This window comes from Lates calcarifer, linkage group LG12 (genome assembly GCF_001640805.2).
Source record: "Lates calcarifer isolate ASB-BC8 linkage group LG12, TLL_Latcal_v3, whole genome shotgun sequence".
Lineage (NCBI taxonomy): Eukaryota > Metazoa > Chordata > Actinopteri > Centropomidae > Lates > Lates calcarifer.
The window spans coordinates 22,936,768-22,959,842 of NC_066844.1; the positions used below are offsets into that span (position 1 = coordinate 22,936,768).

At 41.3% G+C, this 23,075-nt stretch overlaps 4 protein-coding genes across 4 annotated transcripts; 2 read left to right on the forward strand and 2 right to left on the reverse strand.

Annotated features, from left to right (window-relative positions):
• Positions 1-112: 112 nt before the first annotated feature.
• med20 (mediator complex subunit 20) lies at positions 113-2,138 on the reverse strand. Its single transcript, XM_018681363.2, has 4 exons — positions 2,056-2,138; positions 1,661-1,806; positions 778-1,031; positions 113-692 (listed from the first exon to the last, which is right to left on the reverse strand). The coding sequence occupies exons 1-4, from the start codon at positions 2,067-2,069 to the stop codon at positions 471-473; spliced, it is 636 nt and encodes a 211-aa protein (XP_018536879.1). The 5' UTR covers positions 2,070-2,138; the 3' UTR covers positions 113-470.
• A 163-nt stretch (positions 2,139-2,301) lies between these two features.
• Positions 2,302-6,989, forward strand: bysl (bystin-like). The gene is made up of 7 exons (XM_018681361.2): positions 2,302-2,706; positions 3,200-3,353; positions 3,475-3,613; positions 3,987-4,120; positions 4,214-4,374; positions 6,018-6,120; positions 6,295-6,989. Exons 1-7 carry the CDS (start codon positions 2,442-2,444, stop codon positions 6,647-6,649), a joined length of 1,311 nt encoding a protein of 436 aa, XP_018536877.1. The 5' UTR covers positions 2,302-2,441; the 3' UTR covers positions 6,650-6,989.
• Positions 6,990-7,145: 156 nt separating this feature from the next.
• ccnd3 (cyclin D3) lies at positions 7,146-11,154 on the forward strand. The gene is made up of 5 exons (XM_018681362.2): positions 7,146-7,868; positions 7,953-8,168; positions 8,828-8,990; positions 9,856-9,998; positions 10,195-11,154. The coding sequence occupies exons 1-5, from the start codon at positions 7,632-7,634 to the stop codon at positions 10,390-10,392; spliced, it is 957 nt and encodes a 318-aa protein (XP_018536878.1). The 5' UTR covers positions 7,146-7,631; the 3' UTR covers positions 10,393-11,154.
• On the reverse strand, positions 10,917-21,174 carry nuak2 (NUAK family, SNF1-like kinase, 2). Its single transcript, XM_018681360.2, has 6 exons — positions 20,618-21,174; positions 16,641-16,761; positions 15,899-16,050; positions 14,720-14,785; positions 14,146-14,398; positions 10,917-14,026 (listed from the first exon to the last, which is right to left on the reverse strand). Exons 1-6 carry the CDS (start codon positions 20,855-20,857, stop codon positions 12,975-12,977), a joined length of 1,884 nt encoding a protein of 627 aa, XP_018536876.1. The 5' UTR covers positions 20,858-21,174; the 3' UTR covers positions 10,917-12,974.
• Positions 21,175-23,075: the final 1,901 nt, after the last annotated feature.

Genomic DNA, 23,075 nt, shown 5'->3' on the forward strand with positions numbered 1-23,075 from the left:
ACAGCCCCTTCAATAATGTTGTTCCTGTGTAAAACTAATTAACTAATTAAACATAAGCCTTTAGCCACCACCTGTTACAGGAAATCTAATGAGATAAACAAAAACAAAAACAATCAATTACATGTAATTTTATTGTCGGCTGAGAAAGGACCTTGTGTAACATCTCTTGAAAAGGTTATAACCCCACCAAGAGGACATTTGAAGTACATGTGTGTACAGTGTGATTCTGTACAGATTATCACAGGAAATAGAAACACAGAGATTGTGGCTGCTGTTCTCCACTTGGTCTCTTTAATACAAGGTGTTTTCATCAAACAGGGAGGTGCATTACAATGTTGAGGCTCTAGAAGTGGAAATAAAACCCCAGGCTTTCAAAAATGCCCAGATACCATGCTGATCCATAGGACCAGAATTAAAGCGATATCAATACAAACATAAAAAAAATAAATCTCTCCATTCCCACTGACAGTTCAACGCACGTTACTTCCAGGGAGTTGCAGCTTACGAAGCTTGTTAAACAACTCCAGGTACTGAGTCATGGTGTCAACGCTGTCTGCCGGAGCAAAGAGTCCTTCAGGCTTGGCAGCAAACACAGACGGCAGTTCAGGGACGCTGGGGCCAAGAAAGGACTGCATGAACTCTTTCATGAGATTCCAGCAGTCCCCTGGGACCACACAGGGACAGTACTCCACCTGAGGAGACACACCAAGAGTTAATGCAGTGGAAAAATGGTAACATCTCCACTTTCACTGTCAGGATGAAACCAGGAGCACATACCTCCACTGATATCCCTCTGGCACTGGAGCTCATTGTCACTGTGCCGACTTTTATCAGGAAGTCACAGTAGCGGTATCTTGAACCTCGACACTCCACCTTGTGGCCTTTGGCGTTCTGGAAGTGGCTTTTTAGCTTCACCATGAGGACATCAAAGTTAGCATCAGCTATGAGGCAGGGTCCACCTTCAAAAAGGGCCAGGCAGCTCAGGGGAGTTTCAGAGTTGTGCATCACATATAAGAGCTTGGAGGGCTGACCTGTAACAGACAGACTAACTGTTTATTTACTCAAGTACTGTATTTAAGTACAGTTCTGTCTCTTTGCTGGGTATTTCCTCTTTGTAAGATATTTTACTACAACAAAACTGCCAGCTGCATGTGGATTATACCACAGTCGTCTATGAGGGTAGACCAGCTACCACAATAACACCACTGAGTGAAATCCACGTTCAACAAAATTTTACTGTGACTAAGGCTGCAGCTAAATCATTTGATTTTCTTCTTGATTACCAATTACCTGTTACTCTAGAAAATATTTTTTAATAGTGTAATGGGCCCATTACAACTTCCCAATACACTAAGTGAAGAATTTAAATTGCTTCTTTTGTTCAAAACCCAATGTTTTTCAATTTACAGTGATATAAAATAGAGAAACGCATCATATTCACACATTTTGGAAGCTGGCAGCAACAAATATCTGTTATTTTTGTTTGCTAAATGACTTAAATTATTAACTGACTATTAAACTTGCCCATCTTTTCCTCTTTTTACATATAGTGAGAGTAATGCTACTATACTATCCTGTTCCCATGTGTTCTTAGATATTCTGTTTACATATTTATGACCAAAGCCGATGCTAAAATACAGAACAGACAAGTAAATATTACCGCTGACATTTCCTGTGGCATGGTATGTCTCACAGTCTACACAGAAGCTGCCCTGCTTCACGGCACCCAGCTGCTCCAGCTTCTTGTGCAGGATGTCCACTGTCTGCTGGACACTCTTCCCCTCCGCCACAGGCACCTGGCACACACTGCAGGGGCAGAAAATTAACCCCAGAAAACAACAGCCTAATGTGTCATCTTGTTTCTTCAGTTACTATGGTCATATATAATCAGTGCTGCAGCCGGTTTTGCAGAGCTTCGTGTGAATCAATCAAGTAACAAATTCAAAGTAACAAAAACATATAAACAGTGGCTGAAGATGAGGCGGTATGTAAATTTTATTATTAGGGTTTTAAAAATTGAAATGTATATGAAAAAATATAAAGTAATCATCTCACCAAGTGACTCCCATTGATGTTTTGCCTCCAGTTGCAGTCGAGTCTTTCTGTTGAGTACTTCCGGGTTACAAGATTTGTCTTCCGGTGAAGTTAAATTAAGAAATTTAATATTTATAAACAGCCAAGAGACATTGTGGACTATCCATGCTGCTGTATGTATTGATATTTTCTCGATAATAAAATAATTGAATACCAACAAAAATAGCTAACTCTATATTTTTGCCAGGTTAAAGACGTCTCTTCGTTACGTAATTTACGTCACTTCCCCCTGCTGTGGCCATTTGCACGTGTTGAGCAAGTGACTGTTTACAGTGCTTGTTCGTTTTAGACTTTAGTTAGTACCTGCAACCAAATACTACAGATATTGTAGCTGTCAAAGTTCAGAGATGCCGAAAGTGAAAAAATCTAAAGGAGGAGGAGGAGAGAAGAGCGTGGGAGCGGTGGGGCTGGCTGACCAGATCCTGCAGGCGGACACGGTGCGAGCCCGAGGCCGGGTGAAGACCAGGGACAGCCGGGCGGAGAATGAAGACAAGTACGTAGACGAGCGTCTGTCGAGGAAAATCCTTCAACAGGCCCGAATTCAACAAGAGGAGCTTCAGACTGAATATGGCCTGGCACCAGAGAAGAAGAAAACACCTGTCACAGTTCTTGGCAAGTACAACCACACAAAAAGCTTTTTTAAATGTCACATGTGCTTTAAAATGTTATGTGAAATGCACTAAATTTAACAGATATGTGAATGGAGTCTGGTGTGGCAGGGCTAGTTCGAGGTCCTTGTTGGGACACACGAATTAGTTCATGGCTAACGTAACACACTTGTAAGTAGCTTAAAGCTGGGCTATGGTCAAAAGTATATGGACATTTTCGTTCCATGCTTGCTTTTGTGGATTTTTGGTCTGGGGCTGTTTTTCAAGGTGTTATTGTGCTTGAGTATGGCATATTTCAAACATCACTTAGCAGGTTGAGGGAGGTCTCCTCCTGTTTCATCAGAACAATGCCCTTGTCCACAAAGGGAAACTCACAAAAAAGGATTTACAAGTTTGCTTGGCAAAATCTACACTCAACTGTAAGGTGTATATCTTAAACAGCACATTGTGATTGAGACTGTGCAACTGACCATCTTTGTCTTGAAATGAAATGTTAGGCCCTGACTCTCAGGATGCAGACTCAGATGAGGAGTGGCCCACGCTGGGAGAGGCAGGTGCTGGTGGTGATGGCGAGTTTGACACTGAGATCGTTGTCGATCCTGATGACGAGAAGGCTATTGAGATGTTCATGAATAAGAACCCGCCAATGAGGCAAGACACAACATAATCCTGACTTTATTTCAGAAGAAACTGTGAACTTAAATGACACAAACTATGAGCTCAGATTTTTCTTTACATGCTCCGCTGTGTTTTCCCTCTGTGGCTCCTGTAGACGAACCTTAGCTGATATCATCATGGAGAAGATCACAGAGAAGCAGACTGAGGTAGGAACGGTGATGTCGGAGGTGTCAGGATGTCCAATGCCCCAACTGGACCCGAGGATAATAGAAGTGTACAAAGGTGTCAATAAGGTAAGCTGTCTGAAAATGCAGACTTTTACATGCACAATCCAACGCACCACACATGAATATATGTACAGATAAATGAATTAAAGGAAAAAGCCTGTGTAAATAAGTGGATACTCAATCAGATACTTTTATACAGGGTACATAGTAGTCATAAAATAGTTGAACAATGTGCTTTGACCTTCACAGTCACAGGATCTTATCTCAACTTTGAGATACTATTAGGTAGCATTATTTTGCACAAACCAGTGACCACTGCCTGTTTCTTAAAGAGGTTTTGTAATGAAACGATGTCTATTTTTATAGTCTCTAGTGCCAGAGTATGAATGTGAAGAGTTAAATTGTCATTTCTGTTTTTTTTTTTGTTTTTTTTTTTCAGGTTCTGTCAAAATATCGCAGCGGTAAATTGCCAAAGGCTTTTAAAATAATCCCGGCACTTGCAAACTGGGAGCAAGTTCTGTATTTAACTGAGCCTGAGACCTGGACTGCAGCTGCCATGTACCAAGCAACAAGGTGAGCCCCTGCTTAGAGTATTACTTTAAACAAACAGACAAAATTATCATCGGCTTAGAACGATGAAATATGCTTTCTGTGCTTTTATTATAGAATCTTCTCTTCTAATCTGAAAGAGCGAATGGCCCAGAGATTTTACAATTTGGTGTTGCTGCCCAGAGTACGAGATGATATCGCAGAGTACAAGCGACTCAACTTTCATCTCTACAGTGCCTTGAAGAAGGCCTTGTTCAAACCAGGAGCGTGGTTTAAAGGTGAGACAGAAAAGCCGTTTAACCAAGCCGTTTTTTCTTACATGTTTGAGCCCTGCATCCGTGTGCATTTGTCAGCAGCTTTCTTTTGCAGTGTTTTTGTCTTCTTGAAAGCCTGATGGTACCACCAGTTATCTCCTTCTTAACATCCTCAGTGCTGTTGAAAATAAATTAGTAGTCAAAAGGCTTGTGGACAGTAACCCTCATGGCAGGACTCATTAGTTATTGTTTCATTAAAGGCCCAGTTAAAGTTGGGCTGAGCTCCAGTCACACTCGACCCTTAAAAATACAAATTAGGGATAGGGAATGAATAAGAGGATTTGACATAAGAAGAAAACACAGGCTTTCTGGGACATGTTGTGTTTCTAATTTCAGCACTAAATTTAGAAACTGTATACTCGGGACGCCGACAGAGGATTAGGTGAAGTCCACGGGGTAAATAACACCATTGGTTCTGGTAGCACAGTAATTAATACACTCCAAATTTAATTGGGTCATATTATCCTTCATATATCCAGAATTTGTTTCGGCCAATGATTGTTGAGGATCTTTTTTTCCCCTTTATTTAATCCTGTCAGTCCTGCGTGTTCACAAATTGTCCCAGTTTGATGGGACTATTTTCCTCAAACATACAGTGACCCATATTCTGAAAACCACCAGTGAGGGATAACACCACTAGGTGGCAGTGTTGTTCACAAATACACTTTACTGTGTGTATGAATGAGAAAGCTAACTGACCACTAGGGGTAAGCATTTCCACTATTGTTTTTATTTTATAGAGGTTAATTTGATTTACAGAAAATTAAATAGATATTTGATAAATGAATTTGATGAAGTAACAGTTAATTATGTTTCATAATACACACGCACTACAGGCTTTGTAATGCATTAGTCAGCACAAAAAATCTTCTCCATCAACTCTGATGAAGCTTGAAGTTTTTTGTGCAAAAATGAAAAGCATATGCACAGTGTTGTATTATTTCACTTATGGAAATGTTGGCTAAACTGTTGGCAGTAAAATCAAAATTAGAGTTTGTTTCACTTAATGAAACTGTTTTTATTGTCACCTCTTAACTGTATTCTTTTAAGAAAGTGTAGCCTGCTGCAATGTTGGTATGATAATTAAGTAACAGTGAATGTTTATATTAGAGTGGCACTGTACCAGTTTTACAGATCAGTCAAATTAGGGAGTACTTAGCTGTACTTGGGAGTAATTAGGGAATTCAGGGAGTACTACTTTGGTGAAAACAGTTGTATTATGTGCGCTGTGGCTCAGAGGGGAGCTTTGTCAAATCTGAGGAAATCCCTCTAGTGACATAACCAGGGGTATCTACAAACGTGTGATCTGCATTACAAACTGCACATGTGGTGTTGTCAGTAATTACCACTTGCTGCATTCACATTAGCAATTACGTCATAATCATGAGTGGGAAGGTCCACTGTACAGTATCTGACTGAAATCTGGTGTTCCAGGTAATTAAACCTGTATATAATGGATGTAGTGTTACATTGCCAAGACACAATAATTTTAACACCAACACAGCCTGCTCTTTCAATCATGTGTCTGTCTTTGGTTGTCCATTAATGTGAACTTGTACGTCATTAACACAGGAATCTTTTCCATCTCAACCATCCATGTCACTCAGGTATACTGATTCCTCTGTGTGAGTCTGGGACATGTACTCTCAGGGAGGCCATCATCATCGGGAGCATACTCACAAAGTGTTCAATTCCTGTGCTCCACTCCAGGTACGGTTTGCTTTCACTGACACACACCAGCAGACAGATGCATGTCAGTGTTGTAGTGTCAGATGTAGGATTCAACCAGTTGTCCTTGAAAGCTTCATATTGTGTGGCATTAAAGCAAAGTCAAGGTTGCGTAATTTGGAAAGTTGTATAACATGTGTGGTCTTTGTCTTTCAGTGCCGCGATGCTGAAGTTGGCAGAGATGGAGTATAACGGCGCCAACAGCATTTTCCTGCGTCTCTTGCTTGACAAGAAATACGCCCTGCCTTTCCGTGTCCTAGATGCCTTGGTGGCCCACTTCCTGTCCTTCCGCAATGAAAAACGCATGCTTCCTGTGCTGTGGCATCAGAGTTTACTCACGCTGGCTCAGCGCTACAAGGCTGACCTGGCCTCCGAGCAGAAGACCGCTCTGCTGGAGCTGTTAAAGATACAAACACACCCTCAGATCTCTGCAGAGATTCGCCGAGAACTGCAAAACTCAGAGTCACGGGATCTCGAAATTGGGCTCCCTGTTACAGTGGAAATGGACTGAGGATTCGGTCTGGTCTGATGCAAATGATTGATGTTTTCCTCAGCATGAAGGCAGTTTAATTAAATCTGACTTCATTGTTCCTCCTGTTCTGTGAAAGGACAGAAAGATAGGAGTGACTCATTATATTGTCTCTAATTCTGTTCCTCTGCTTGGATGAGTTCGCACATTTAAAAATGCACATCAGTAGTGATGTACATGTTGTAATTTCATATCATGAATCTCTGAGCTTTCTTCCTGCCGTTGCAGTGCAGTGATTGCTTGGAAATACAAAGACTGGTATTTGTGTACATGTGGTTAAGTTTTGATGCTAAAACTTGGATTAAAAACTGAATCCTTCAAAGTTGGTCAGGGATATTTTATTTTCTTCCATTATATGTTCACAACTGATGAAGAGATACTGATGATGGTAGAAAAGAGTTAAAAGCAGGGACTGCTTATTTGGTTTTAATAGTAATATGTTTATCCCATTCATGATTCATTCACTGAGAAGAATATTTTAATAATAAAATACAAAGGTGACTGAATATTAAACAATAATGGCAAAAATATTTGATGAATAGGTGATACCTGAAAAAAAAAAATATATATTTATGAAGGGATTCACATTGTTACCTTCAAATCCAGATTAACAATGTCATATTGAAAACGGATTCCTTTGTGTCTAAATTTAGTTGATGAGGGGCAAACTGAAAACAGATTTTTTTTGTCAACTTTCCATTAATTTCGTCTTTTATTTTTTTATTTTACTGATAACATAAGTTTTAAAAAGCAAATCCGACGCCTTGAGCTTATTAATGTGGTTTGTTTTGTTGTAGGACCTTTAAAACCAGGCCGCTGTTTGTGAACGTTACAGGACCGTTAGCCGAGCTAGCTAACAAACTGTATGGATTTAGTAGCAGCTAACAGCTAGCTTAACGGTTCATCGTTATTTTTACTTATTCAACGGAACCATATTGAATGTTTCTGTATTTAACTTCGTCGAATGGATTTTTGTGAAGATGAACCACTTCAAAATGGGTCCAGAGATAAACATGCCAGTGAAATGGACCGTGATTTCTCTCTCCGGGCGGGCAGCGACCCCACTGTGACCGGCGACCTTAGAACACTGCACAACCTGACGGCCCTGGAGAAGTGCAGTCAGGTGTCCCCTTACTCTGGCAGAGTCCAGACCGAAATCCAGCCGTACATGAGGAGAATACTGGCTGTGTGGATGTTTCAGGTATGCACATCAGTCAGATTATCCCATAACTACAAGCCAGTCTCATTTGGCTGACTCAAAGTAAAACAAATTGTTCTCTGACAGGTGTGTGAGGAGCAGAAATGTGAGGAGGAGGTGTTTCCACTGGCCGCGCATTACCTGGACAGTTACCTGAGCCGGTATACCATTGGAAAGTCCAACCTGCAGCTTTTAGGGGCCGTGTGCATGTTCCTGGCCTCCAAAATGAGAGAGACTGTCCCCCTGACTGCCAGCAAGCTTTGTATCTACACAGACAACTCCATTACAGTCTTGGACATCCTGGTAAATCTCTTTTATCTGAACTCAAATTTGTTTTCAGGATGAAGAAAGTGAAAAGGTTCAGAGAGCAGGGTCTAGGTTATCAGTCTGTTTAGAGGGTTTAAATGAGAGCTCTGTCTCTGCTGTATCCCTCAATAAATAATGTAGACAATATAAAATAAATGTAACACTGCCAATGATCTCCAGGACCTGGTATCCCATGATCCTGAGAGGGTATTACAGAAGCTTCCTAACTTAAATTTGAAGTTAAGATATGACAGGATTTTTCACAATTTAGTATTACAGAAGCAAGTCCTAACTACCTATAGCAATCCTATCTTATCTTATTTTATCTCTGTCTTATCTCCTCTAGACTGATCCTTACCACAGTATTTCCCAATCCAGGGAGTCATAAAACAAGTCTGAGGAGTCCTTCGATAGTCATCACTGGATAACTATATAAGGTCACAACTTGCAGAGCTGCAAGTAGCCATAGCTTCATTTTAAAGGGGTGACAGGTCAAAACAGCTGGGAAACACTGCACTTGTGCAAATAACTTCTATGCCACGTATGAGTGTTCCTGCTGTGGGATTTTGACGGTGGATTGGTTTAGAGGAATGTGTGTGTGTGTGTGTGTGTGTGTGTGTGGTGTGTGTGTGTGTGTGTGTGTGTGTGTGTTGCAGCAGTGGGAGGTGACAGTGGTGTCCAGGTTGGACTGGTGTCTGGCCTCTGTCGTACCCTCTGACTTCCTGGAGCCAATTCTTCATGCTCTCCCCTTTGTTCGGCCCCTCCACCTTCAAAACATGCGCAGGCATGTTCACTCCTACATTGCTCTGGCTGCCACTGGTAAGTTACATAACCGAGTTACCAACACATGAGATGTTTTTTACAAATAAAATTCAACTGAAGATGAAATGCGATAAAAATATTTTAGAAAATATGCAATAAGAAATGTTTTAATCACTATTTCCGTGTATTAAATGACTTCTGTGCTCAGTTATAAGGTGAATCTATCATTCCAGTGCAATAAAAGAAACAATATAGCCCTTGTAATCAAAAGAATAACAATAATTTTATTTCGCTGGTGCGCACTGATGGTAGCTGGTGAAATTAAATGACTTTCCACACAGTGAGCAATGACCACAAAGCAGCCATAACTTTGATTGCGATGTGTCAGCAGTTCATTTTCGAGACAGAGAGCTGAGTTTGTGTAATCCTGTATTGTCTGCTGTGAAAGACCTGTGTCCGACCATTCAACTGGCTGATTTCCCACGAATCTCTGTGATGCTGCCCGAGGCAACAGGTCACAGTCAGTTAGTGCAGTTGTAGACCAGACTATGACACTAAAGCCTGTAAAATTAAGATAATTCTCAGCTGTCTGACATTGTAAGCCATTCAGAAAGGTGTCTGGGCTAAGGATTGAATGGCTGATTTTTTGTCTCAGTGTTTCTCCTGCCTGAAGCAATTAGGATATTGTATCAGATTATCAGGCTTTGGGAAGTGTCTGTTTTTGAGTGCTTCCTTTTGTCTTAGAGGGTGTGTCTTCACTGGTGGCGTCCATCTAACTGTCTCCCATATGAACCTTTACCGACTCTCACTATTTGTCTTAAAGCAGCTAAACTGAACTACAAAGTGTTCAGCATGATTAGGAAACATTATTAATGATTCTTTTCATTTGCAGCATACAAGTTATCTTTCATTTTACCCCCAGACTGCAGGTTCTCTGTGTTCTCGCCCTCCACTGTTGCATGCGCCTGTGTCAGCATTGCCACGCAGAGGCTAAAGTTAGTGGACTCTGCCGTCTCCTCTGATTCAGTGATGAATTTTTTGGCCAACCTTTTGGCCATTGATCTGGTAAGGGGTAATGTTTAACTGACATTTTCAGATGATATCTCTTTTGACTTTGCCCTTTTGTCAGCACTGACTGGCATGTTTGTCATAATTTTACCCCGATCAAACAGTGAGAAAAAGCCAAGATCCATTGAAAAAATTTGTCCGTGACTTACTGATGAACTCACGGTTGTTTTTCCTTTAATCTGACTCTGAACAGAGCTCAGTCCTCCTCTGCCATGACCAGCTAGGGAGTGTGCTGGAGCACAGCCTGCCCTCCCATTTCCAGGATGGTGTTTGCAGATTGAGAGCACACAGCTCAGAGCTCAGCTACACCCCTGCTGATATTCAGGATGTTTCATTGACACCGGTGACATCACCCCAGGAAATCAAGCAAAAACACTCCTCCCAGCCATGAATAGACAGGATAAATACTTGATGCACAGCCATGAGAGAGAACAAGCCTTAAATACCAGGCAGAATGTGTTTAAATGTCATTCCTTCTTTAGTGTAATTGTTCTTTGCACGTTGATATTTACTGATTCCTCTGTGACGTGTGTAGAGCTACTACAGTTAGAGAATTATTTAGACTTGTTATAAGTGTCCACTCTGTTCCTGCATGTTTTGCATTTGCTAAAGCAGCGTCGAAATATATTTTTCTGATTGTGCTTTTCATGAATGTTTGAGGCCACATCAATTTTTTTGTGATATTGAGAGTTAGATTGCACTGAAAAGCAATGTTTGCACATTTTAATTGTGATATTTTCTATTGATATGTATTTTGCTGAAGTTGCTGATTTTTAGCTTTATATATGGACAGTTCTGATAACTTTAAATGGATGTTACTGCTTAGTTTCAACACAGCATTGAATTCACTTGTAACTATAAATCAATTCTGTTAAATTACGACATAAAACAGGTCAGTAACAACACGAGACAGCATTTAAGTTCTTTGTTGTTTCTTTTTTTTTTATTGATTTCCTCATCCTGGTCACAATAGCATGGCACATTGCATGGTCATATAAATGATAAGCCAGAAACTTTGGCAAACATGATTTTTGTTGCAGTCAAGGAGAAAAAAATATTAACAGAGCCTGCACACCTGCAACCTCTGGGACAAGGGAAAGACACAAACAGTGCTGAAATGTCCAGATGCACATTAAAGTGTACAAAAATGCAACCTGTCTTCCCCAAGGCTGATTCCCTGTGTCGCTTTTCAATCATAAATGATCAGTTATCAGTGACGAGTGCAGCTCACTCCTGTACAGTCTCAGAGATTCCAGTTCAAATTAGAGAATTCCTAGTTACAGGCTTTAAACTCCTGATAAGACTCATAAAAGATACATTTCTCAAATTCCAGTTTGTAATAAACAGTGTGTTGTGGAACTTTTGTTACATGAACTTAATACTGACTGAAATGACAGCTGATAAATAAATTTTGTGTTTATCAGGTTTCGATGGTCTGATAAAGTGCAAGTCCAGGCACCAGCTCGATGTTCTCATTTAACGCCAGCGTGCCGATCAAATTAGGTAACCCAGTGTGCAGCAAGAAATTTCATAAACAACAGCAACATACTGATGTACCTTTCTCTGACCACCAGGGGGTATTTCATTAATAAGGAATAGGACTAATTAAATTTATGACTTCACCTTTTAAACCTAATGTATAAGTTTTGTTTAACACTGAGGCACCTGGATGCAGCACACTTCTTTTTTAACAGTTAGCTGGCTAAACTTTTAATCCAGCTTTGTGAAATACTGTACCCCCCACGTTGTCTTTTAAATCAAAATGCAAAGTTCAGTTTTACCCAAGCTCTGTGACTGATCTTCAAAAATCCAGTAACACATTATGTGTGTGCCGCATTACACACAACATACTGTACACTACTTAGCTGGGGCATGTGGCTCACTTTCAAACATGAGCAGCTGTTTTGCAAATTCCACCTCATGCCCTTCAAATTTGACTCAATCGGCCCCACCTTCCATGTGAAACTGCCACCTGCCCACGTGTATCAGCGCCGACTCGGGAGCAAAAGCAGGTTCTACTGGTTTCTACGCTTGACTCAGATGAGTCATTATTTTTATTCAAGTCATTATCCAAACTTAGAACAAGTCATTTAAAGAAAAAAACAAACCGTAAAAAAAAAAAGCTCTGTGAGAGCTGAAGTCCCTGTAACAAACAAACAAACATCCTCCTGGCACTTTTTTCTGGCACTTTAAATTAAGAAAAACAAAAAGGTCCAATAACATTAGTTCTTTGGTATCCATGAAATGTCATTTTCTCCACATCCTAGAACTTGGTAAAACCTGTAGCAAATGTTACATGAACCCATCCTAACATTGAACCTGTGTGTTACTGCTGTTATCCTAGATAACGTTAGGTTGAGATGGTCAACTATCACAAAGCTAGAATCCAAAAGAGCTGTTAAGTCATAAAAACTTTCTCAAACTGACCTCTCGACAATATAACACACTGTCTTTGTGGCTTCAAAGTGTTCTGCAGTTGTAAACAAGGCAATATAAGTAGTTTTCAAACAACAGTCCTATTGTGACTGTTAAAAAGACAGTTTTCTGATTTACTGTCAGTTGTTAAGTAACATGCTCAACAAAGTCAGACCAGTGTTTTGGTTTCAAGGTGCATTTTCTCATTAACTACACTTTTGATAATAAGTTCTCTTGTTGAATATGAGAGCTCCTAGTTGACCGACAGTGGCTCTCTTCTCCTGAGAATCTTTGAAATGGACATTTCAACTGCACTCAGTTATTTTGTAAAACACTGGTTATTTTTAGCCTGTTTTACTCAAAAGAGTCATTCATCATTCAACACCTCCTCCCTTTTTGGTGTTCTGCAATTCCTGATGTTTGCCAAAATGATTCAGCGTGCTGGGTAGTTTCATATAAAGCGCTTTGGCTGTCACGTCTTCAGTAGTTTACAGGTCATTTAAAAATTCTGAATGAGAAACAGTTCTTTAGTCAGTGTGCTGTACTAACTACTGGCCCTCAGCTTGCTGCAGAGCCTCGTATGACCATGGCCTGTTTGTAAGCCTCTGTTACATTATCACAGTCTGTGATGGAAAAGGCACTGTCGGCCACCCCGGCCTCGTAGCAGTTCCACGGCCTCAGCAGCCCGTCCCCGAGAATCCCGTCTTCTTTGATGTCCAGCAGGTTGTCCGCAGACACACACCCTCTCATGCTAGCCTTGACCGGTTTATCCAGTTGTGCCGAAGGTCCCACGCGGTCTGGTAGATCCAGCTGGTCGAAGGACTCTGAGGACAGAATGCTGTCTTTGCTGATGGCCCCGCTCGGTCTTGACCTGGCCTCCCCACAGGGTAAAGAAGCTGCCAGCTGGTCTAGAGAGCCAAACTCCTGCAGCCCGCCTGAGGAGTATTTTCCGTTACGCTTCAGGATGCCCTTCCTGTAGGTCGGTGCTGAAGGGCACTCTTTAGTTTGTGGTGTCCAGCCAGAGTCACTGTTCTCAGGAGAGGAGGAGTAGTATCCCGACTCTTGCTCTGTGGGCTTCTTTAGGATACCTTTGCGAGGCACTAACTCAGCTGAGGGGGCATTAGATGGTGAAGACAAACTCAAAATGTTCTGAGGCTCCACTGGACCTGCAGCTGGAGCTTCACTCATCACCTTCTGTTTCACACTGTTACGCCTCTTTAAAATACCCTTTGAGGGGCGACTGTCTGTGCTGCCTTCATGAACCGTCTGGGAGACGTTGTTTTCCTTTCGTGACCGTCTCAGAGATCGCTGCCGGACCACATCTCCTCCACCACCACCCTGTGAGCGGAGCAGGCAGCGCATCTTTGAGCCGTTCTCCAGCAGAGGCCTGGATGTGCGACGCAGCCAGCTAGCGACGCCAGCCAGCCCAGAGGGGTGTGATGTTGCTGGAGAGACCGGTGTGGAGGTCTGCTCTGCTGTGCTGCTCTTTGTCTCTGCCAGTAATGACTGCTGGTAACCCCAGTTGAGCCACCAGTGTCCTGCGATCTCCTCTATTGTGGCTCTGCGCTCGGGATTTACCATCAGCATCCAACGGATAAGCCCACATGCATCTGAGAGAAACAGGGAAAAAGGGAAATTGACGTTGTTGTAAAATAAAGTGAAAAGCAAAGTACATACAACGAAATAAAGTTTTAGTCCATGTGAAGAAAACTGAGGCTGAAAAACTCACCAGAGGGGTTGTTGGGTTTTCGGTAGTTTCCAGTGCTTATCTGCTGAACCAGTGTCTTGTGGTTGATTCCATCAAATGGCATGGTGCCATGAACCATGGTGTACAACAACACACCCAGAGACCATGTGTCCACCTCTGGCCCATGGTACGGCCGTCCATTGACGATCTCTGGAGAAGCGTACAGAGGGCTGCCACAAAAAGTCTGAAGATACTCATCGCCATGGTAAAGGTTTGACAGGCCGAAGTCTGCGATCTGCCAGGAAGAAGAGACAGACGTCAAGCTGAGCCGAGTCACATGTTATCAGTCTGTTATCAGATTAGTGTAGAAAATGTCTAAAAGTTTTCCATATTCATCACTATCCGTCATCCATTAGTCATAACACATGCTACTCTGATTTCAGATATTAAAGATTTTGTTGTTTCACAAGAACTTGTGCAAGAAGTGATGAAATCATCTGTGATTTACAGATGTGTTTTGCAGGAAAGATAGTTTTAATGACCCTGAGCTTGTGTGTGAATGGCACAAGTTCAAATGATCATTTATTTCTGTGCATGGTTTGTTCATCATGCATACCTTCACATTGCCGTTGCCATCTAGTAAAATATTCTCCAGTTTCAGGTCCCGGTGTACTATTCCATTCTGAAAGGGGGGAAAAAAAGAAGATATCAGTTTTTCTTAACAATATTTTTTTACAATGATAAAATTCTCCACCCAAGCCATTTGGCATCAGTTTACTGGAAGTTGTCTGTATTATATAAAAGGATTAGTTTTTACTGGGTCAGAACACATTCTTCTCCAAGTGAAGATTTTTTTTCCCTGGTACGTCAGCTACGCTTCATTGTCCTCCGCTCTGCAGGGGGGAATGCCTTTGACTCAGGCAGAATCTGAATTTGTTTTGCTCTCAAGAATGCAGGTCAACCACCTCTTATGTATGGGCACTTGTTGTAGCAACACACACATTCTTTGTAGGGTTGCGTTATGTAGAATTCACTTATTAAGAAACTGCAAAATTTTAGAAATGACCACTGTGCCGACTGTGACAAAGTGAGAGTTTAGATGGCCTTTTCATACTGCTTTACAGATGGAAAACTAAATATTTAACAAGACATCAGCACGCAACAAAATGAGGAAAGACAGATGGTTAACACAGAATATGACAGGACGATTCCCTCTGTAAATATTGTCCAGCAAACATAAATGCTGGGCAAAGTGCTGAACAGCCACACCAAAATACAGTGTGCTCTCTAAATGTTCGTAATCACACAGCCCTGGACTGCAGGAACAACTCATTGTGTGTGTGTATGTGTGTGTGTGTGTGTTGGCAGAACCTTTCTGTTCTATCACACCCTCATTAAACTGTGAGACCGTGTGTGTGTGTGTTGGAACGGGCTGGCCTTTAGCCCTGACGCTAGCTGCTCTCCACAGACCAACTGTTCATTTTGCCCTGCATCGTTCTCACAGGCTCCCTGTTCAGATCAGCAGGCTGACAGTGAATAATGCCCATTATGTAACTTTGGGGGTGCGAGTGCCCTGGAAAAAAACAAAACGAGCTGAGCTGCCAGTCTGAGTGAAGCTCTGCGTCATTGGGTTTTTACATAGCAGCCAAGGGACTAAGATTTGACAAGGCTAACATACTGTGCTCTACTACTTTTTGTTTTTACACAAGACTTGCCATTTCCCCTTGTTTCCACTTTCTGTAAGCAACTTTAAATGTTGTGTGAGAAAGCACGGAATTGAGAAAGACTGCCTTACCTGATGACAGTAGTGCACAGCGGATACAATTTGTCTGAAGAAGTGCCTGGCCTCCCGTTCAGTGATTCGCCTCTTATCACAGATGTAGTCATACAGGTCCCCTCGGCTAGCATACTCCATCACAATCACAATTTTGTCCTTGTTTTCAAACACTGAAAGACCAAAAAACAACAGGAACCTCTTTTATTAAAAGATTTCAAATCCAACTGATCACCCAAATAAAACTGAAATTCTATAAATTATCTGGATTTTGTGTCTTTAAATCTGAACTTAAAGAAGCTTTTACACTAACACATACATGTAACGTTTTGAATAATGATGTGCCTGATTTCTATCTTACTGTACAACCCCCTATTCCACATTGATTAGGATAAACGAGGCCCCACGATGACTGTACTGCCAACAAACATGCACTGAGGTGGAGACACACTCAGTGATGACCATCTCATCAGGCGTGAGGGGGCACCGGAAGACACAAGGGCTCTGCACATTAACTCGCGGCGCTGACTGGGTACGGCCGGGTATCAGATGCTTATGTAATCCTGCATCGGTCTTCAGCACAATGACTTGCGTGACCAAACTCTGACTCGCAAACAGAGACCAATTGAGACGCGACTTATTTCCAGGTATCGCATTTCACTCCACATGCAGCTCAGAGATTCAGTCAGCTCTGAAAGGTGCAACAATAAAAACAAACACATGCACACAAAAACGCACATCATTAAAGTTTTGAATACCGTACCTTCGTATATGGTGATGATGTGTGGGTGGCAGAGGGACGACATGATCTCAATTTCTCTGCGAATGTGAACCAGGTCTTGCTCATCCTTGATCTTCTCCTTTCTGATGGACTTTATGGCAACCTTAAAAAAAAAAGAACAGGAATGTTTGACTTATTATTATTATTAATAAAACATGAGTCAGGACGAGTCACTGTGTCGGCAAACTGACTCAGTAATGTCATTAATAGTAACTGCAATATCAATCATCCTTGAGTCTATTTGAAATGAGCAGAGGCTTTTAATTTCTTATGAATTCAACTTTTCAGTCTTGAGTGATAATTGCTTTCAATATTCTTTCAAAAGTTAAATGACAGTTAACAAAACTTTAATACAATGGTGAGCAGCTGAACTGCTGTTGCACTTGAGGTCAGTAAATGTATATACTACAGTAGATTAGGCTTGTCAATGTGAAAAAACATTTACAAATCAGAACTGCCTTCCATCTAAAGCTCATCCTCTTGTGAGAGGAGCCATGGGCAGTGAACTGAAAACTCTGCAGTGTTGTTTCTAACGAGGCAGAGGGAACGCCGGGTCAAGTATTGTCTGCTGTAAAGAAATCTATTGTCTGTTGTTATGTCTGCAAGGCCCACAAAGTAAGGAAATTTAAAACTGAAATCTATCTGTTGGGGTCTGTGTTCGTAGACCTGTCATGTACAGGATTTTGACAAGTCTGTATGCATGTCTTTATGTAGCGTTTGTCTATTTGAAGCTCAGATGCCTGGGATTCCTCTGTGCACTGAGTGCGTCATCAGTCTACCCCAAGGTTAAAGGGTGTCATGAGGCACCAGATGGCACTGGCGGTGGGGTATCCTTGTGTCCTCTCCTTTCTAACACTCAAGACTACAGACGCGCAGGGGGAAATGAGTAAAGCGGTGACCTGTCGTATCAGTTTCAACGACCGTCTCACGTCATGAGTCACCGTCTGGGCCTGGATGCTCCTCTGGCTCAGCACAATAATCACATCACACAGACCTCTCTTCCTGACTCTGGGAACTGAGGTTTCCTGCGTTTGTTTGCATAGCTGTCAAGCAGTCTGAACTCCCACTCATGATGAGTTCACACCCCTGTGAGGTTATCTGTGTGTATGTGTGTGTGTGTGCGGTCTTTGTCACTGTCAGTCTCTTTCACGCAAGCAACACTGAGAGGCTGAAATCTCTGATATTTCACACAGAGTTCCTGTGCCAACACTAAAATAATATTTTTGTACTGGGGCCAGTTGCACCAATCATTCATTCAAACTTTCAAGTGACATTTAAAAGTCAATCAATGAAAACATGTTGCACCACATTGACTCGTTCTTACACAACAATTAACTGTCACTAAATACATCCAGTCATGACACCCTGAATGAACAAATATCATTTAAATTTCAGCTAAAACAAACATTTGTCCACCTATCACTTTGTGTTTCAGGAAACTGTGACAGACATTTTCCTGTGTGTTTTTTAAAACATTTTATAGACCAAATGATTGAAATACTTCCTCTATCACAGTTGCACTAAAGAAAACAGTTAAGATTACATCAAAAATTACTGGCGACTCTCTCCAGTCACTCCTTTGAATTTCTAAAGTTTGGCTTCATGAAAAAGCCTTGAATATTGTTGGACATCAATCTCATCAAGCAGCTCCAGTCTTTGAGGAAACACGCTGTGGCAGAAATACATGAGATAATGTGTCCTTAAAGCCCTGTTTCTCTGTCAGTGTACAACAGATGTTTCCTAGCAACAGATCTACACAACACTAAAGACTCCACAAGCTAAAACATTTTATTTTTTAACTGTTCAACTTGATTTACTACTACTAGGATTTCTTCCTTCATTAGGACACAAGGACGTCACTAAGCAGCCCTGTTAGAAACATAAGGGGACATATGCAGCGTACATGCCATGCACTGAGTGTGAGGTCAGCTATGCTGAAACCCCACCACCACCTAAATGGGTTATGCAATTAAACGTATGCACTTAGACAATGAGAACAGCTGTAGTGCCACAGCTCACGCAAGATGAAGCCATCCTTTGTGTTGTGTCACTCCCTGTGTCAAATTACACATCTTCATCCATTATGGTGTCAATGCTAAAGGCAGGCAGGTGACAACAAAGCAAATTAATGTTTCTAACTGCTGTTCGTTTGGTGCCAGTTCAAAACACACATTTGAGCTTGTTGGGATTGAGACGCTTGAACATGGGTTTGAGGCGTGTGGATCAGGAAGCTGCCTGCAGGGATGAGTCTCAGACACCAACTCATATCCTATAAAAACAGAGTGCAGCAGCAGCAGCAGCAGCAGCAGCCAGTCGTATCATGTCGGACAGTATAGGGGCAGGGAAGGCTGCGTTGGCAAGGCTAAACATGAATCACAGTCTGTTTACTGCAGGTACGGAAGGGGAATTCCTGCTTATTTCTTTCACTTCTGTGCACTTTCACTCACAACAAACTTGATCTTTTGAGGAAGAGCATTCGTGACAAACATGACTCCACAGCTTCTAGGTCAAGTATCGATTTAATTTTTTTTTTTTTTACAGCAGTGACTTCACCTGAAACCAGTCCTCTAGTCAAAGTGTGCTTTTTGTTTTTGATAATTTTCATACACTTTGCATTTCCTGATGAAATGTTTAATACATTAGATCATAGAATCAAAATACGACAGTTTGTCAATCTACACTTCTTTTTTTTTTTTTTTTTTAGATAGCTCAAACAACAGGATTAACTGCCCTGTCTTCATGGAGTGGAGGTTATAATGAAATGAAATAATTCAACTTTATGGTCATTTTGTAGGTCATAGTCTGTGGTGCTGTTGAATTGTGCTGCCTCACACTGAAGTGCTTTTCATATGAACTCTGGCCCTATTCATACACAGCTTATTTTAAAGTCTTTAAAAAGTCACATATTCTGATTGGGCTGGAGTGTTGGCAGAACTTATAATCTACCAAAGACATTGTTTGCCAATTCCTCTACATCCCCTTTAAAGGCTTATCTCCACCCAATCTGTTTTAAATACCTTCCATTTCCCCTTAGGTCACAGGGAACTGGAATCTACCTGAAAGGCTAGTTGCAATTTCCCCCTCTCTCCTCATTAGGAACACAGAGAGAGGTTTATCTAACTTTCCTGTCCAAAACTCCCTCCTGGGACAAATTCACTCACACTTTCCAAAGAAACGCCTTTCCTTTATGCTTCCTTTACACCCATAGAAGGTAGTTGTGTAAACATGCTTGTGTGATGACAGATTTACGGGAATCAATTCTTGTTTCAGTTTTTATAGCATGGCCTCAAACGTTCATATCGATTTTGTGGTGAACTGAACTTTCATTTTACTTTGATGAACTGCAAACATCCTGTTAAGATACTGGGGTTTGCCTCAAACCTGGGGACAGCTTTCATGGGAACTGGTATCACGGTGTGAAAATGCCTCCACTGGTCTAATTTGGTTTACACAGAGGATCAAGACTCAGTGCTTGTGGCAAATTGAAATCTGCTACAGTAACAAAGAGAGTATTATTCACACATTTGGAAATCCAGAGATGAAGAGTAGGTGAAAATAAAATTGCTAAGGATGTAAGCTGCAGCTCACAAGACACAAAACACAGTGGAGACTAAGACTAAAGCAAACACACTGAACTCTTAGACAAACTTTGCTTAGTTTGTCAAACTGACAGACTGACTCTTTCACTGTTTTACTGTTCAGCATTCATATGACTGACTCTTTTTTCCCAAGGTGAGACTTGAAGCTAATGCTTTGTGGTAGGATTTTCAAATTGAAATCCAAATGTAGACTACCTGTGTGCAGACAGTACCTCGTCTATAAATAGCTCTCTATGTCTAAACAACAGGTGGCGAACAGGTCAGTCGAACAAACAGACCTTAATACTGACTGCAGATGTGGCACTGTGGATAAAGGTGACACAGTAAAATGACATGGTGTTTTTAAATATTTATCCTTACCAGTCTGCCGGATCTTTCCTTGGCTTTCTTCACCTTCCCGTAGGTTCCTTTCCCGAGAGTCTCCAGAAACTCGTACCTGTGCTTCAGGTTGTGTTTGTGGTGGTGTCTCTTCACGGCTTGCTTTTTCACGGGCACCTGGCACAGAGCTTTCCCAGCGGGAGTATTTTCATCACTGGGTGAAACTCCCCCGACAGACGGCCTACATTTTGACGAAAGACTCGCAGCATTTAAGCCGTCCATCCTGACAAAAACGTCGTTGTTTCTCCTATTTGCTTTATTTTCGGAGGCAGGTTTCGCTGCTGAGCTGCATTCCTTCGTGCGGAGCCCCGGGGGTCGTTGTTGGAGCAAGTTGGCTCCAAAGGTGCTCAGGTACAATTCAAATAAAAGTGTGAGTATAAACTGCTCTTTCCCCGGCTATAAGGCAGATTACTACGACTAAATGTCAAAGACAGAACCCGAAACATCGAACCTGACGCCCGGACAACGTCTGTGCCCTTGGTGGTGCTGAAACCTACTACCAACAGGTACACAGCATGCGCTATTGGAGAGCGGACCGCAGCCGGACACGTTAAATAGTCCGAGGGGCGGTTCAGGTACAGAGGAGCGCTTGATTTGTTACACCGACCAGTGCCGGACTGAGCTCGGTTTGACTGTTGCGTTGTGTAGCTCTTTAGTCCAAACACTAAAGCTATTCACTTTACTATAATATATGATTAGATAACAGCACATAACTGTAACATTGGAGAAACTAGAACTCGCAGTGTCTATTCGTTGCAGCTCTAACGTTAATAGCAGCAGCGGTACACTGAAAATAGATATTAAATACTAGCTAAGCCAAGTTAAAACAATGAAGGCAGATCAGAGGTTTTGTGCAACTGCTGTTTCCACCGGTGTGCACGGACACATAGAACAAGCGCACCACAAATACACAAAAAATAAATACATAAAAAAATAAAACCAATATATAAAATAGTAACCAGTGTTGAAATGTAACTAAGTACAGTTATGCGCTGTACTTGGGTAGAAATGTGAGGTACTTCTACTTTCTTTGAGTATTTACCTTCCATGCTACTTCATACTTATACTTCAGTACTGCTCAGAGGGAGTTACTCCACTACATTATTCGACAGCTTTAGTCACTACTTATTAGTGACTTTTCATGTTAAGATTTAACATACAAACCATGTGATGAGCTCTGAAAAAGGACCTGAATATTTCCTTCACTACTAATGACAACATGAAAAATACAAGAGAAGAATAAAATGAATATAATACTGAGCCAATTAATATTAACTTGTTGATCATTTTGACATTATTTATTCTATTTATTTAGCAGTAACTGAACATCACACACACTGATAAAGTTCAATTACTGTGGCCTTTTAAAAAAACAGCCTGCGCTTCCTTTTCCAACATGTATATCTCCTTGTAGCTACTGGAAAAGTAACACATTTACATCCTCTCAAGAGGCAGTCTGCAGAAAATAATCACTTTCTCCCTCATTTATTTCCTCACCGTTAGAAAGATCCCTGCCAGTTTCATGGAGCTATGGATGCTTGGCTATTAAACTATTCAGTCGAGCTGACCTAAATGTGTAGTGAAATAAATTATAGAACAGAGCAAGAGGTTGGATTAGTTGTGTCATGAAGACTAAAGGCCACTAGAGTTCAGCATACAGTCACCAGCTGCACGAATGTGGGTCGACTGATTTGGACCAGAGGGTTTTTATTGATAGAAAACCTGAAACAGAAAGTGACTCTGTCCAAAGTCCTCACGACAAACTAATAAAACAACCAGTTTTATTATGTTCAGAGTTTATTATCCTGTCTGTTTTATTTCCTGAACGTCATGCTTCAGTTTTCTCCAGCACATAATTTAAGCATGTGGAGTGTAATATGAATTCAGGCAAAGGTGAAGGTGTTTGTCAGTCAGGACAGGATAAGCGGACATACTTGATTTTCAGGAACATTCAGATTTAGCAGTTAGAGCCAGCTGGCTGCTGTCTCACACATTCTGTCTTAATTGACCTCTTCACCCATCAAGAACAGCCTTTGTGTTTGCCATTTGGCTTTCTTAGTTACATGCCAGCAATTCCTCTCTCTTGCATGCAGAGGAACACTGCACAAAATGAACAATGAAAATAAACAATGAAAGTGGAACACATGATGTTGTAATCTTGCAACAGAGTGACATGCACAAAAAAACTTAGAGGGACAAAACTTGGAAAAGAAAAGCACCTAGACTAAAAAATACAGAGAAAAATCATTCAACTTAAATTAATACTAGTGAGTCTGACTGACACTGTCACATTGTACATCAACAAGATTTGCCAACAACTGTCAAATATGTTACATTTTAGAAGTCAAAGCATAAACACTGTTAGGGGCATTTGCAGCTGATCTAATATGTTTATGTAATTCAGTATGTCTACCAGAAGAGGGAGCTCATTAGCAACAAG